The following is a 16,764-nucleotide window of genomic DNA, read 5'->3' as shown; positions in this document are numbered from 1 at the left end:
TAGAGAGAGGGAGCATTAGACGAGCTGAAGGATCTGAGAGATGAGAGGTATCTGTTACCTGGTGGTGCCCTCATTAGCTAACCTTGTCTAGCTTGGCCAAGCCTTGCCTAGCTTGGTGTGTTTGGAAACCAGATCTCGGAGTCCCCAAGTCTCTGAAGGTCAACAGCCATTTTACTAATCTAACCAAACCATGTGTCATGGGCTGACTTTTCCAAATAAACCCAGAGAGGGAGAGAGAGGGGCTGTCGGCTGGGGAAATGCCTGGCCAGGTGTCTGTCAGACCACTGAGTTCTTGTGACAGGAGTTGTAAACAGACGTCTCCAGACACACAGTTCTTGACGCAAAGACGAGACACTAATGGCGATGGGAACCGTTTTTAGAGCCTAAACGTTCGTCTGACTGTGTATGTGAGTGAAGGAGAAAGATGTTTGGATTATGCCTGTTTGTGTGTCTCACGTTCAGGCATCTTAGAAGTCTATTGTTGAGTAAAACAGGTATCTTCTATTGGACTGCACTCCTTCAACAGTCATCTCGGATCAGTTACTGATGTCTTTGGGCAACTTTTTGTTTAGAACATCCCGGCCAAACCCTCCATCCTCCCACGATCTCTTAATCACCCTGGGATCTGCGACGGTGACCCCATCATCCTCTGCCAGGAACCTCGGGGTGACCATGGATGACGAGCTCTCCCTCACGGCCCACATTGCTGCAGCCTCCCGGTCATGTAGATTCACCCTCTACAACTGCACCCGACTACATCCAGTCTCTCCTCCAGCTTTACATCCCCACCCACCACCTATGGTCTTCTTCTGACAACCGTCTGGTGGTCCCACCTCTCAAGAGCGCCCGCTCCCAACCCAAGCTCTTCTCCTGTCTAGCCCCCCAATGGTGGAATCATCTCCTAACCTCAATCAGAGACACTGACTGTCTCTCCACCTTCAAGAAAAGGCTCAAGACGCACTTGTTCCGGGAGTACAACGGTACTTTTAGATTTGTTGGATCAGATGTTAGTTTACTTCCTCCAGGAACACAATGACACTTATTGAGGGACTTGTTGGTTAGTTGTAACTGATTAAACAACTTGTACTTGCTGTGAATTATATTATTGTTGCTTGCTTTCCTCCAGGTACACTCTTGCACTGTTGAGGTTCATGTTGTTTAATTGTAATTTGTTTAGCTACATGCTCTTAAGTTTCTTTCCATTGGCACTTATATGCTTTTTACAATGTATACTTCGTGTTTTGGCTGCCCGCAATGTTTTTGGGGCAACGAGGGGCATCTCGTTGTTTATGATCATTGACCTATGCACTTTTGACTTCACTCTTGGAAGTCGCTTTGGATAAAAGCGTCTGCTAAATGAATACATGTAAATGTAATGTAAACACATCAAAGTAAAATCCTTTTCAGCCAAGCAGTGGCACATTACTATTGTCAGTACAAGAGTCACTGCTATAGATCCCATAGGCCTGTTCCCAAAGCTCCCTGAAGGTCTACACACACACACCCGCACACACACACTCCCTCTAAACTCTGGCGCTGAACTCTGTGCTCTGTCGAGGCACATCTCACTCTCCTTGTTTATGACTAGCCATCAACGCTTTCTCATTTCTTCTAAACAAAAGGCAAACCTACAGGGGCCTCCTTACCTCAGCACAACAGCTGAACGGGTCAGTCAAACAGCTGTGGGGCCAAGCTCTCTCTCTCTCACACTCACACACGCTCACACACACACACACTCTAATCCAGTTGGTGGCACATCGAACAAGTTTAGGTGTGTCGCCAGTTCTGATGGGGCTCCAGTACAGGACATCATGTAACATGATGGAAGTGTGGGGTCAGATGGCTGAGCGGTTAGGGAGTTGGGCTGATAATCAGAAGATTGTTGGTTCGATTCCCGGCCGTGCCCAATGACATTGTGTCCTTGGGCAAGGCACTTCACCCTACTTGCCCCGGGGAGATTGTCCCTGTACTTACTGTAAGTCTCTCTGGATAAGAGCGTCTGCTACGTGACTAAATGTAAACCTGTGTTACATGTTTGAGATACAATCTCGACACACGGCGTGTATCACGTGTGAGTGCAGGACGTGCTCTAGTATGTAAGACAACACGCAGACAATATGGAGGGCAACCAAAAAGTGTAATTCCAAAACAATGGTTAGCTTCTCTTAACAATGGCCTCCAAATATGGGCCTGTAAAAACTGTAAAAACAAATGAGTTTGGCTGATTAGACAACTACAGTTTGAATCGTTTTGATTACCATTGGGAGAGACAGAGCACACTCTTTGCATTTTAATACAGTTAAAAACGCTCTGCTGTATAAAAAAAGAGCTCAAATCAACCATTGAAGAGAATAAATAGTCCATATCTTATGCTGGATTTCACTTTGTGGAGAGGTAGCGATATCATTATGTTACGTTTTAAAACTCGCGAGCAAAACCGGTCTTTGATGAGACCACCAGTTCTCTGCACATCCTTTCATTTTTTCCACAGAAACCTGTCGTTGCTCTTCCACAGGGCTGCGCTCACACGCTGCTCCCCTCTCCTGGCCTTGGCAGGGACCTTGCTCCTTCCACACACCCTCTCCACCTCGGCCAGGTCCGTCAGTCTGTTGATGCTCTCCTCGTTCCCCTCCCTCAGGATGTCCCAGAAGTCCTTGCGGCTGTCCTCCGACCTCTCGCGCGGGTGTGTGGGGACCGCGACGGCGTGTTGGTGCGAGGTGTGCCCGGGCGAGGGGTTTGAGGGAGCGTGCGACAGAGGAGAACCGACGGGCGGCGAGGGGGGGTCGGGCTCAGCTTGGGAGAGGGGTGGAGGGGCGCGTTGGGGGGTAACCACGCCGAGGGTCCGTGCTGTGGGCGATTTATGGGACCGTCTCTGCTCAGCGCGCCTGGGTTTGGTTCTGAACAGATCGTCCAAAATGGAGGTGTCTCCTATGAGCTCTGTGAGAACCTTCCGGCAGGGCGGGGTGGCGGGCCTCTGGACGTCCACAGCCTCAGTCTCCCTGGCAGCCTGAGAGGATGGAGGAGGTCTGTCTAGAGGGTCCAGGTTAGTGTCCGACTCCCCAAGCCCCGGAGCACCGCTGCCTCTGGGCTTGAATGGACTGGAGGAGCCAGCAGCAGTTCTGAGGGTTGTAGTACCAAAAGCCCTCCTCTGAACCTTCTTCTCTCCTTTAGCCTCATGGCATTTCTCCTCCTCCTCTGCCCCAGGGGTCAGAACCTCTTTGGAGCATTTCGGAACAGCGTGGTGTGTGGTTTTATCCCCCTTGTGGCTTCTCTTGGAACTCTTCCGGTGCTTGAGAGAAGATGACGAGGAAGTAGAGGGATGGGATGTGTCCTCAGGTTTGGGCTGGGCGCTCTCAGGTTCCGGATAGTTTTCCCTAACAAGGGCTGCTAGTTGGGAACCCTGGGAGCTGTAGTAGTGTCGTAGCTGAGAAAGCCTTTGGGCTGAAGGGCTCCTCAGAACTTCATCTGCAAACTTCAGGGCCGACTCTGCTCCGCACGCAGCCGCCATAGCTTCCAGCTGCTGCCTGCAACACACACACACACAGGTTTGTTTTACTATCCTAGTGAGGACCGACCATTTACCCCCATTCAAAATAGTGTTATCCCCAACCCCTAACCCCTAACTTTAACCTTGACCCCCCCTCACTGCCCACAGACATAGCATTTGAAGTTGTGGGGCCCAAAGAAAATGTCCCCACATGGGTTGTTCAACAAGACCACACACACACACACATACATACATACAAACAAACACAATGTTGACTCTATATCCTGTATCATTATAGCATACCCAAAACAGACTGTACTGTGGGACAGGGATAGTTCAAAGCCAATGGTGGCACAGCATATTATGAGGTGTTGCTACCATTTGTGGCTTTCATAGGAAAAACAATAAATAAAGCAACAGTGGTACAAACGCTTGCATGCCGTGCGCTGGATTTAAATCATTTAACAGGAGAGTTAATTGAGGGGAATAGTGTTGTGTAAAAATATATATCTATATATTTGCGTGTGTGTACAGGCTGAGACAAGTCTTTTCCTGGGGATGTAGAGGGGCCAGGCTGATGTGTGGTGAGGGATGTGTGGGTGATGCAATGAGAGGGAGGGAATTGTATGAAGCTTAGTCCAGCATGCGCGTGTGTGTGTGTGTGTTTGGAAGACCTGGGGGGCGAATATAAGAGCCAGCCTCTAGAGGGCTGTGATCTGGGCCTACAAATGCTCAAGATGCTGGGAAAAGGGTGGGAGGAGAGCTCAGAGGTGGTCATGACCCCCACACACACACACACACGCACACACACACACACCCCCCACCACCACTGCTTGGATACACAAGCAGTGGTGGGTTCTGGTCTGCTCTACTGTTCTACTGGTAACTCCTCATCCTCTCCCCTTACTGCCCTTCCTGTTCGTCCTTCTCCACCATTATCCTCTCCTCACCTACGGACTGCGGCCGGGGTCTCTCCCACGATGAAGGTGGTGTGTGGGGTGCGGTGGATGCTCCGGCCGGTGTGTGTAACGGGGTGATCTGGAGTACGGCCCTCCCCCCTCGGCCTGCGCGCTGCTTCATCTCTCACCCCGAAGGGGGTGCTTGGAGGGGACGGCTCATCCCACTGGGACTGTGAAAACACACCGGCACCTTAAAGCATACCGTAATGCCAATCCATCCTTCTATGGGGGCTTAAAATAATAGGGTATCGATATTAGGCTGAATGCAAGTGGGGAACTTTGGCTGAATGCAAGTGGGGAACTTTAGGACCCAGAAGACTGGCCATGGCCGTACCTCCCCCTGGCTGTCCAGAAGCTGATTGGCTGGCAGCTGCGAGTGCACCCTGCGTACAAACACGTCCCGGAGAGCGGCTCTGCTGATTCGCTCCTCTGCCTTGCTCCCGCCCACCACCCGCTGGTTAGAGTGGGTGAACACCACTTCCTGTAGACCACCTGAAAACATGGCGAGGTCCTACGCCGATCAGTACAAACAATATACATTTTCGCCAAACCTATTCAAATTCCACGCCAGACCTCATAAACGTACCCAAGACGTGGTCTATGGTTCCATCGGGGGCTCCTTGGCCTGCTGGGGTAGGTTGATGGTGATCTTTGTGTCTCAGGCTGGTGAAGGAGACAGAGGGTCTGGCGGTCCGTCTAGACGGGCCAGGGCCATCTTCCAGTCTGTCTGCTCTGGGTGTGTGTGCTTGCCTGTGTGCTCTGGGCTTGTCTCTCCGCGGAGACGAGACCGGGCAGGCTGAGGATCTCCTCCTCTTGACAGGAGAGGGTTCCTCATCCGAGGAGGTGAAGGTCTCGATGTCCTCCGTGTGTCTGGCCCTGGTGGCCTCGTTCTGCAGAACGGGCTCCTGTCGAGTCTCCGCGCCCAGGTCCTCAGACTCGTCCGAGTGAAACTCGATCGGCTGCATTCTGGGAACTGTCGTTCTGGCCTCGGCGAGTCCGTCTCTGCCCGAAGAGGAGAGTCGGACCCTCCTCATCCCGGGTTTCGGACTGCTGGGGCCTCCTGTCTTTCCACCTAGGTCATCGCTCTCTTCAGACAGGGATCGAGGAGTGCGGGCCTTCCCCGCCCTCTCTGTCCTCCCGCTCCCTCCGTCCTCACTCCCACTGCCAGAAGACACGTCCCAGGTGGAGTCCTCGTCGCCATCCTCTCCTCCCCTTCCTTCTGTCCTCCCCGCTCCGCCGCCGACCACCTCACAGTCCCTGCCTTCGCCCTGCTCCCCCTCCTCCCCCAGGCTGCCGTCCGACGAAGACGACGACCCGGCTCCCCCCTCGACCCCTGACCCCGGGAGCAGCCTGGAGAAGTCGTGCCGGAGGAGCAGACTTATTTTCCCGGGAGGGGTCCGGCCGTCCTCTCCCGCTCTGGACGGGAGAGCCCCCCTGCGCTTCCCCCCCTCCGCCTCGTCGTCCTCGCTGCAGCTGCTGAAGTCCAGCACGGCCCCGGAGGGTCCGGCCCCCCCTGCGTGGGGCTCCGAGGGCCCCCCGGTCGCAGCCCCTGGCCCCTGAAACAAACCCGGAGACTGGTGAACGACCTGGCGTCGCTAAAAGACCAACTGGACGTCTCAATGCCTATTGTACGCTCTCTAGAGAGACGGACGATGCCGGATGCCAGCGGAAGCAACGCGCGTTTACATTTCATCAGGTAGTCAGCGAGTACGATCCGATGTCTGCAATAATAAAACGTTGAATCGTGATCGTTTCCGTGGTTCTTAGTCGTGAGATCGCGACCAGCACAACAGTAAAACTGTCTAACGCCTGCAACAGCTCGGGGAGGTATGTAGGGGTGCCTTTATGAGTGCGACCACCAACAGCGATACTAATCATATGAACTGAGCCGAGCAGAGGACTCTTCCGTGGGGTGCGTACGCATGTGTCTGTGTGTTACCATGCATATGTGTTGAACAAGTTATAGCACTCTGGTGTACACTGTACGTTGTTAAATCCTGAATGGCCTGGCTGTGCAGCTATACAAATGAGACCGTGTGTTTGTGAGTGTGTGTGAGTTTGTGCGTGTGCGTGCGGAGCTGGAGCACTAGCCGGGAACTGTGGCAGCAGATAAGGGGCATCGCTGTGTAAATAAATACAGCAGGCCAGATAGCTAGGCTTCAGTGTGGTCTGCTGCTTCCATTACAGCAAGGTAATGAGAGCCATCTGTCAGTGGACACGCTGTCATAGAGAGAGAGAGAGAGAGAGAGAGAGAGAGAGAGAGAGAGAGAGAGAGAGAGAGAGAGAGAGAGAGAGAGAGAGAGAGAGAGAGAGAGAGAGAGAGAGAGAGAGAGAGAGAGAGAGAGAGAGAGAGAGAGAGAGAGAGAGAGAGAGAGAGAGAGAGAGAGAGAGAGAGAGAGAGAGAGAGAGAGAGAGAGAGAGAGAGAGAGAGAGAGAGAGAGAGAGAGGGAGGATGTGTTGGTGAGGGGGCCGAGGGACCACGTGTGAGGCACTTTTACATGGGAATGGAAGGACGACCGGGTCGCCTGGGAGAGGGATGGGTGGGCGGGAAAGATGAGTGCCCCCCGGCGTCACGGGTCCCTGAGAAAGACCGAGTTACTCACGCTCTCTCTGCTCTCCGCCTCCGCGTCGCCCTCCTTCTCCTCCCGTATCTGCGTTGTCGCCGTCATCACTCCCACCTCCACTTGGCCCTCTCTCTGTGAGGAACACACAGGCGCGCGCACGCGGCCAACAAGCACAACCGCGGCGGCCCCGTACAGACGTTACGGTAAAGACATGGCTCGCTGGGATGACGGACGCACCGCGGGCCACGACGGCTCCCCTCACCTCCAGTATCTGTCGGGTCAGGCAGGTCCCCTGGGTCTGCAGCCTGAACAGGTTGTTCACCCCAAACAGCTCCCCCTGCTGGTGACCTGCCCCCTGCACCGCCTCAAAGTAGCGCCGGGCACTCTCCCTGCCGACAACCGAACACTGCAACTGCTGCAAGGGGGGGGCGGGGGGGGGCGGACACAAGACGTCAAGGCAGCACGATGGCATCATCGAACGAGCGTCGCTGCGAGAGAAATCCGCCTGGGCGCCAAGACGCGACAGTGTCTTTCGCTCGCCCGTTTCCGATCGGCATTGGCCCTCCGAACCGAGGGAGAGGTTTACCTGCTTGTAGATCTGCCTCAGGTAGATGATCTCCTCCACGGTCCCCAGAGAGATCAGCCGGAGCACCGTCACGTCCCTGCACTGGCCTATACGGTACGCTCTGAAAACATCAAGAACAGGGGGCGCTAAACTGACAAGGAGCCCCAGGATGGATGGATGGCATGACCCCCGCTGTGATCCAAGACGACATGGTGCGCTCGGTAAGCACGGCGGATAACCAGCGGCCCGGAGAGGCTGGCTTTGGCAGTGCTTCAGTGGCTAGTGACAACGGACCCTGTATTTTGCCAAAGCACAGCGCAAACGACATCCTCTCAACGACAGTATTACATCCGCCTGATGATGGGACGGTGGAGCAATCGGCGACGTCGAAGTCGGATGCCTGTCAGGCCACGTCGATCAACCACGTGACAGACAAAGCGAAAGAAAGGAAGAAAGAAATATTGAAAGAAAGAATGGCAGACCTACCGGTCTATCGCCTGCAGGTCGTTGGCAGGGTTCCAGGTGGGGTCAAACAGAACCACCACATTAGCCCCCACGAAATTCAGCCCCAGACCCCCCGCCCTGAAAACAACAGAGGGAGGGAGAAGGAGGAAAGAAAACAACAAAACAAACAAGGTCTTAACGCAACAGTAGTCCAAGCTATCAGCCAAAGAACACCCAGATCAGAGAGTCCAGTTGGTCTCAGGTGAGGAGAGTGGAACTCACATGGTGGAAACCAGACAGATGTTGATGTCCGGGCGACTGTTGAAGTTCTTCACGACTGTCATCCTGTCCCGGGCCTTGGTGTTACCATCCAGCCTGCTGTAGTCCAGACCCTCGGCCATACAGTAGCTTTCCAGAACGTTCAACAGCTGAGGGGATCGTCAAACGTATTCAACGCAATGTGACTATCATAACGCTATTGTAACTATAGCTCACTTTGAGCAAACTGTGTAATATTTTTTTTTAAGGTCTAACTAACTCCATTACATTTACATTTTAGTCATTTAGCAGATGCTCTTATCCAGAGTGACTTACAGTGAGTACAGGGACATTCCCCGAGGCAAGTAGGGTGAAGTGCCTTGCCCAAGGACACGTCATTTAGCATGGTCAGGAATCAAACCTTCCAACAGCCCAATTCCCTAAACGCTCAGCCATCTGACCCCCCCATCATAGTATATGTAGACAGGCAGTTTTACCATTCTTTCTCAGGTGACTGACAACCAGCATTGAAATCAACTAGTAATTACTTGGATCGATTCCTCTCCCATAAAACCCGGGACTTCAAAGCAAATGCTACCTTGTGAGAGACACATCTCCTTTGGTCAGGTTCCACCTTTAAATAAGGCCTCAGGTGTGGTATGCGTTGGATGGGGTTATCCTTCAGACCGGACATCTAACTCGGACACTATCTAAACCAGATAGACCATCCGCACAGACCACTGACACTTAACCTACTAAACAAACTCCAGCACCCAGCGCATCCAGCTGTCACACATATAGTCTGTGCACCACTATAGTCCCTTTCACACAGATAACCCTTCCACACACACACACACACACACACACGCACACACACATACGCAAGCAGTGTAACAACCCAAAGTACCTTGGTGGACATGGAGAAGAGTAAGACCTTGTCTTTCCTTTGCATGTAATGTTTCAGTAACTTCTGCAAGGCCTGATAGAGGACAGGAGAAAGGAGATGATTTAAACCCAACATCCACCTGTGATCAAAGCACAGCTTTCAAAAGTGAGATTTTGAACCGGATACGTACCTTCATCTTACCACTGTACATGGGGTCTGACATAGCCTCAAAGGATTCATGCTTGCACCTCTGCATAAAGTCAGGAAACTTCTGGAACACCTTCTCACAGATAGCGTTCACATACTTCTTCTACGGAGACCATGGAAAGAGGTGTCATGAAGTTGTGCTTATTTCCAGGAAATGTTTACCACTCATTTGGGCTAAATGGAATACCTATTTCTTCCAACGACCGAAGAATTCATCGGTAACACTTCAGAAATAGGTGAAGGAAAATGAAGTTCCGGTGTTTCAGAGATTCGCTTTTGAGAACTCCAGTTTACGTTTCAGAGATGCTCACCTGTTTGCTGCTGGTGTCAGCGGTGCTCTGAAGTAAGGCGACGTGATTGGCAACTTTCCTGAGAATGGCTAGGTAGCTGAAGTACAGTGAACTGACCTCAACGCCATCCCTGTTCACCTAAAAAAACAAAAAAACAAAACACAGTTAAAACTTTTTTGACAGCGCGTTCAGGACATGCAAACCGGTCAATGTCCTCGTTTAAAGCTTGAAGGCTGACACGGACGGTCGACCTTGTAGCAGCATTTCCTGCGAGCGCGTCCACTGCCACAGCTACACTTCTCAGACGAGCGCAACAGCAGGGAGACGTCCTCCGACTCCAGTACTGTCCTGTAGACTGTCTGCTGGAACTCGGTCAGAGAGCAGTACACCACCTGTACACCAGGACACACATCCAAACAGCCACTCCGACCATGAGACCCAGAGGAGTGACCAGACTAACGGACATGGAATTACCGAGGAAGAATCACACAATAGGTTCGACATTGTACTAAATAAGGCACGTGTTTTGTAATCAATCGATGGCAGGGTGTATCTTCGTTTGGTGTTAACCGGGCAACGTTTACGTGGACCCTCGCGCTCCATCTCAACCTACTCTGTCGTCCTTCTTGGGAAGCTGTTGACTAATCAGAGCCTTGGTCCTCCGCAAGAACCAATGGGAGAGCTTCCCGGCCAGGGCCCGGACCGCCTTCCTCCCTGTCGCTAGGGAACGCTTGGTTGCAGTGTGCTTCTGTCCCTGCTCAATGGGGTCGGAGAACTTGTTCTTGAAATGACCCAGGCTGCCAAGACAACCAGGGATGGCCCTGAGGGGGTTCAAATACGGTCAATGTAAATCCAGTTCATCTCCTTGTTTGATCCTTTAGTAGTATCTACATAGCTTACCAGTCCATGACACACCACAGTTCATCCAGGTTGTTCTGTAGGATGGTGCCCGTGAGACCCACTCGTACCTGGCATCTCAGCCTCTTCATGGCCTGGGTGATTTGGGAGTTGGGGTTCTTGATTTTGTGGGCCTCATCCACTATCACAGCACACCAGTCTATGCTAAAGCGCCCGGGGAGAAGGTGAGTTAAATAATGAGCTCAGGTCAACCTGATAATAGGACAACTTGAATTTGGACACTACAGTACCCAAGATACTTTGCCTACGGGTCCCTCGAAGGGACCCCATATGAAACACAGAGAAGTGGGCACAAACCTCGTCTCTGAACGGTTGCGTCTATCTACCTGTTGAACTGGTCAAGGCAGAGTCTCAAGGTCTCATAGGTGGTGAGGGCGATCTCGGTGCGGCCTCTTCTCACCCTGGTAAGCTCCTCTTCCTTGTGCAGCCCGTGCACTACCACCACCTGGAAGTGACCCCACATCTCCAGCTCATCCTTCCAATTATAGAGCACCGACAGGGGGGCCACGATCAAGAAGGCCTGGGGTAGGAGCACCAGAGAAGGTTAAGAACACAAGGGAAAAACCTGGCAATTGGTCTCACATGTGTGGATCAATGCAAGTTGCATGTCTTATTTATTTCAAAGGCCAGAGGCTGCAGTTATTGATTATATCGTGACTCCAATGCAAAACATGGCATCTACCATTAGCTTACCTTGTTAGGTCTACAGTTTTTTGAGGTGGCCTGTGTCAATAGAAACTGAGGTCGGTTGTTTTCTATATCTTCCCCAGTCCCTGTTTTATGTAGTAAAGCAGCCAGGAAACCAATAACCTGCTCAGAAACACACACACACATCAACAATGACCTCCCCAAAATAACATTTTGTACAGTTGAAATGTTAGTGTCTGTGTCTGGATTTACCTGAATGGTCTTTCCCAGACCCATATCATCTCCGAGGATGCAGCCTCTGGACTGGACATAGCTGTGGTAGATGAACTGGATGCCTTCTTTCTGGTAGTCCCTCAGGTACCTGTTGATGGTGTAGGGGACTTTATCCCCAGTCTGAGACAGTATCAAGGGCTCAGAGGAACCAGGAGGGCTTAGACTACTGTGGAAAAGAGGCTTCTCCTGAGCGGACCGCTCTCTCTCGAAACAGCCAGCGCTTGGCCTCTGGAGCTCAGAAATGGGAACGATCTCTTCCTTCTCCTCCATATCCTCTCCTTGGTCACTAACATTGCAGTGATCAGTGTATCTAAGGAGAGCTGTGGTGACAGTGTGAGGGGCGGAGAAGAGTTTCAGGATGGTTCCTTCTCGTAAGGTGCCCTCTTCGGGGCTGGGAGCCAGGCACGCATCCCCCTCCTGCCACACTGCTGAAACAGCAAGGATATTAATGCTAATTTGCTATTTATTACAAGGACAGGTACACTGGAATACTTTACTCTTCTTGACAGATTCCTAGTGGCCTATATAAACCTGTAATAAATAAGTCATACTCCTATACGAGCTACTATCTGTAGCTCCACACGAAGTATGAAAACAGCTTGGTAGCTATAGCTAGCATAATAACTATACTAATAACTGACAATTTAATTCAGACATGACATTTAAAAAAAGGCAAATATCAATATTAGCCAATTAGATCGCATCAGTGTCAAACCTTTAACATTAGTCGAAGTCATCAATCATTGGAACCCATTGCAGCACTAATAGCCGTTAGCACTAGCTGACAGTAAAAAAAAAACTGAAAAGCTGACGTGTAAAAAAAGTTCCTTATCTTGCTTGTTAAAAAAGGAGGACATGCCTCAGAATCTCAGCAGGGCAAAAATGTCTAAGTTGGTGTTGAGAAGTGTGATTGTGCGCAAATGCATGTATTGTTGGCTGGAACAGACCTGTCAACTTAATATTCAGACTAGTAGCGAGCTAGCGAAGCTAGCAGCAGGGACCGACAGTGGAAGCAGGAGGGCTCTGTTCTGTTTATCTATTTCATCAACGGGAGCAGCACTTTCTACATAAAAAATATGCAACGTTTAAAATATTTACTAAAATATATATATATGCAATAATCAAATACAATATTAAAGTTACGTTTAATAGGTTAATCTGTTTTTTTTTATTCTTTAAAGTCTTATTTGAAAAAACGATTTGAAAGAAAGATGTTTTGAAATAATAATTTCACCAAAACATTGCCCTTCATTCACCTTCTCTCTGCCTTCATTCATTTTCTGCCTTACATGTTTCTGAGAAACCAAAGTAGGCTAAACAACTCAGCACTATGTTCCTAGTTGTTAGCATGGGCCATTGCAAGATCCTGTGCCTCACACTATAACACCAGCCATTCACAGTTTTACGCACTTTTACAATTTATTTCATTCTTTCTTTTATGCATCTATAATGTATCAACTAAACCTGTCTTTGAAATCACGAACACTTTGATGAAATATACTTCTGCACTAACACCCAATCATCTGTCCAAGGCTGCAGCCAGCAAGAGCAATATCAAACCACACATCTATCTAGCCTACCCCAGCTTTCTCTCAGCCAACCCTCATGTATTATTGTAAAAGAGGCCAGGGAACGGCCTTGTGGTTCAGCGAGAGAACAAGTGTGTGTGAGATCTAGCACAGTATGTAAACCGTTTGACATCAGTGTTTGGGCTTTCTTTATGGGAACATCTGCAGCAGCTGCCCTATAAATTCCCAGTGTTGAGAAAACAGGAACAAAAAGTTCCATTTTTGTATGGCAGTGTACCATGGCGGGGAGCAGACGAGCCTGCCCTCATCTGGAGCCCTGGGCTCAGGCTCCGCTTAGAGAAAGTCAAGTGGTGGATGAAGGGCCTAGAGCCATGGACGTGTTACACTGTGTTTACTCGCAAGCCCTGCCTAGCAACAGATAGGCCAACAATGCACGCACTCTGGCTTTTCTGATCAGATCCAAAGGACAAACTGTACATAATTGTCTGGATGACAGTCGTAGTTATTTTATCCAGTTACTCACAGGTTTTGTTTCGAAGGCTTTGTCTTGTATTCCGTTTCTCTTATCCTCTCTCTTCCTCTCTATTGCTAAATATTTTTTTCTATTACAGTATGACTTTCCAAATTTAGGAAAATTACTTACAATTCTGCAGTGTCCCACAAGACCTGAGAGGATGCTAACACCTCTAAACATGCCAGATATACAGATCTAGAAGAACCTACAAAAACGACCTGGCAAAACCTAAACAAAATTTGACACAGTATATTGGGAGCCAACATCGGTTGGATGTCTGCCGCTGGTCGTAATCAGATGGAGGAGAGAAAGACCTGAATGGAAGACTTGTCTTCTTACAGAAGCCTAGGAAACGCTCCATCTGCTCTTTCGTCCCTCTCCCATGACTCAGACAGCAGAACTGGGGCCAAAACCAATTACAGCCATGCCAAAAATGACAGTTTCAGCTTCATAACCATTGATTGCTGAAATGGAAAATTAGTATGAATTCTCATGTTTTCTCTCCATCTCTCTCTCTCGAAATCTTCCTATCCTTTCTTTCTCTCTTCCTCTCCCTCGTTCACGGGCAAATTTGTTTTCTTGTACCTCATTCACGGTGTAAGAATGTGTCTCTCTGTGGAACCTCCACTGGTCCTGGATTCACATGATGTCATGTGCACAGCGTGTGAGAGTCTGTGTCCATCATTCTGTAGTTCCCGTTGCAATCATGTCTAATGTAAACATGTCACATATGCTTGTTAATCAAGAGGGTTCAGGCAGAGGGGGCTGGGTGAAATGCTGGCTTCTCTTTCACGTTCCCCTTCTCACATCAATGGACAGTGGTACGATAGCAGAAACAAGTCAGAAGTGAAAAAGTGACAAATTCAAATATTTCTATATACTACATATCTATTAGCCAAAACGATGCATTTTTGATCAATTGAATATTCTGAAAGTCTTTTATGCACAACTGCTCAAACTAAGCTCAAACCCACAGATGTCCTATTCTTTCTCAAATAAAGAGATCCAGGCAACATTCTTCATTTTAGCATACTGATTGATAGTCATTCAAATGCAACAATAATCTAATCTTGAATTTATATTATTCAGTACAGCTTAATCCAGTGACAGTAGAAGTAAAGGATAGGCACCGTAAATAGTTTCTATTCAGCTGAGCTGGAGACAAAAAGGGTGCTGCCATGCTTTTTAATTAAGTTGTACAATACTTGAATCTCCTCCAAGCAGCTTTGAACCTAATCCAGTTTTTCTCTCTTTCTCCCTCCCCCCCCCCCTCTCTTTTTTTGAGCCACTCAATTACACAACAGTGGGCACACACTTGAAAAGAACGCTCTGAACATTGTTGCAGAAGCTCTTTCCAGACGTTGGACTATACCGGACTACAGGACAGCAAGATGTGACCAGAGTCAAGGTGTTAGGGGGCTAACACTCCACATCACTAGGACTATGATCAATGACCTAGTGTGATGTTTGTCCTAACTTTCAGTGATTGAGGAGCCAGTAGTGAAAGTGGCCAATTAGTTGCCAAAGACAGCCATGATGACACAAACGATTCTGCTCAGTGAGTTGAGTTACAACGCCGGAGCCCGGGATGACCCGAATAGGTCGGCCTTACCCTTTGAGTCCTGCAGTGAGATGGAAAACTCTAGAGCAACGTATTTACGACCATACCGCCTCTCATTACACTGCGGCCCCATATAGGAGCCATTCTGTTTGTCCACTTGAGCCATAATAAGCTCATCTACCAGAGAGTGTAACTGACAGTGGATGCATGTGTGTGACAGTTCTCCCTCTCCCCCCTCCCCCGTTCCCCTCTCTCCTCTCTCTTGTCTCCATCTCTCACCCGGTCTCTCTCCCCCACCTCCCTGCCCACCGTGAGCAGCACCAGAGGACCGGGGATCTGCATGACTGCACGTCGCAACAATGAGGCCACACAAAAAGGACCAGCTCAGCAGAACTGGACGTCCGTTTCTCAGCCGTTTGAGCATGCAATTACGTTCCCCTCGGCTCCTTCCCCACAATCGAGGGGCGCAAGGGGCGCAACGCGTCGTCTGTCGCTCAGTTCCCGTTGGCCACTGAGCACACTTCGAAGCAAGAGCATTGGTCATTTTAGAGAACAGTGTGGGGTGTGTGAGGGTGTGCATGTACAGTGTGTGTGTGTGTGTGTTTCCAGTGGGGAGTTGTTCAGCTGTGGGCCAGGCCATGCATCCATGCATGCCGCACACACATATCCTCCATATGGGGACCAGAGGGGAGTCCGAGCCCACCCTCCAGTTTCTGCCCATGGACCATTTAGCACGCATTTCTGTCTCCTTCATGGCTGCACTGCACCACCACTGCAGGACTCTGGAGCTGGAGAACGACCTTGGATCGTAGTGGAGGGTCCCTGTGTAGGGGGAAGGTAGCTCTTTTTCCACACAAGAGCTCTGCTGTATTCTAGACCCGAATTTTGATCTTTTATCTAATGCGTGGTATGTAATGTAGAGAGGGCTCTTTGGTCTTGTACAACACTACCAGACACTGGCAATTCAAAGACTGTTTCAGAAATCTGAGTGCGAATCAGTTGGACTGAGACTTTAGAAGAAGTATGTTCCAACCACACCAAGCCAATGAGGAGCCACACAGTAGTAGCTGTATCATCAAGTTGTAATATACACTCACAATCCCCGAAAGCAATGATTACACATGCCCCTCCCTCAAGGCCTGCTTGTGCCACTTCTCTTCCTTTTGAGCTATAATTAAACAAAAACATTTATCCCTGCAGAGGTGAAAAACAACCAAGCTTTAATTAACAGCAACGTGATAGCGGGACTTCCAGAGCGAGGTGGAACCTATCAATTAAACCCTCACAGCAGCTGGTAGGGCTGGGTGGCTTTATGACCCTGGTTTACCACTCATGAGTCACACCCACTTCACAGGCCCACTCCCCGACAACTCTACCACCGACCCACAACCTCATATCTCGATCTCTGTCTCTTTCTCCCCTCTCTTGTTCTCTCTCTCTCTCTCTCTCTCTCTCTCTCTCTCTTCTCTCTTTCCTTCTCTGTTTCACTGTACCACAGGGGACTTTCAGGATCCAAGCAGGTGCTCATGTTGTGGTGCCTTTTGTGGTTGTCTTGTTCTTCTCTCTCTCTCTCTCCCTTTCTCTCTCTCTCTCTCTCTCTCTCTCTCTCTCTCTCTCTCTCTCCCTCTATCTCTCCCCCTCTATCTCTCGCTCTGTCTGTG

At 49.9% G+C, this 16,764-nt stretch overlaps 1 protein-coding gene across 5 annotated transcripts; it reads right to left on the bottom strand.

Annotated features, from left to right (window-relative positions):
• Positions 1 to 2,120: 2,120 nt before the first annotated feature.
• Positions 2,121 to 12,542, bottom strand: ercc6l2 (excision repair cross-complementation group 6-like 2). Of its 5 annotated transcripts, none has more exons than XM_084690644.1 (19): positions 12,447 to 12,542; positions 11,479 to 11,927; positions 11,272 to 11,388; positions 10,905 to 11,098; positions 10,561 to 10,722; positions 10,274 to 10,481; positions 9,912 to 10,052; positions 9,682 to 9,798; positions 9,354 to 9,473; positions 9,185 to 9,256; positions 8,302 to 8,447; positions 8,062 to 8,157; positions 7,597 to 7,696; positions 7,273 to 7,425; positions 7,050 to 7,142; positions 5,033 to 6,002; positions 4,781 to 4,938; positions 4,438 to 4,616; positions 2,121 to 3,524 (listed from the first exon to the last, which is right to left on the bottom strand). In XM_084690644.1, exons 2-19 carry the CDS (start codon positions 11,767 to 11,769, stop codon positions 2,477 to 2,479), a joined length of 4,365 nt encoding a protein of 1,454 aa, XP_084546770.1. In that variant the 5' UTR covers positions 11,770 to 11,927; positions 12,447 to 12,542; the 3' UTR covers positions 2,121 to 2,476. The 5 variants fall into 5 exon arrangements, with proteins under 5 accessions (XP_084546770.1, XP_084546771.1, XP_084546768.1 ...); XM_084690645.1 differs by having other exon boundaries at positions 11,479 to 11,924; positions 12,447 to 12,513; XM_084690642.1 differs by lacking the exon at positions 12,447 to 12,542 and adding an exon at positions 12,215 to 12,428.
• Between the last annotated feature and the right edge of the window lie 4,222 nt (positions 12,543 to 16,764).

Source organism: Hypomesus nipponensis, chromosome 24, assembly GCF_054491055.1.
Source record: "Hypomesus nipponensis isolate SF chromosome 24, ASM5449105v1, whole genome shotgun sequence".
In the NCBI taxonomy this organism is placed as follows: domain Eukaryota; kingdom Metazoa; phylum Chordata; class Actinopteri; order Osmeriformes; family Osmeridae; genus Hypomesus; species Hypomesus nipponensis.
This window is presented reverse-complemented; position numbering and strand designations above follow the sequence as displayed.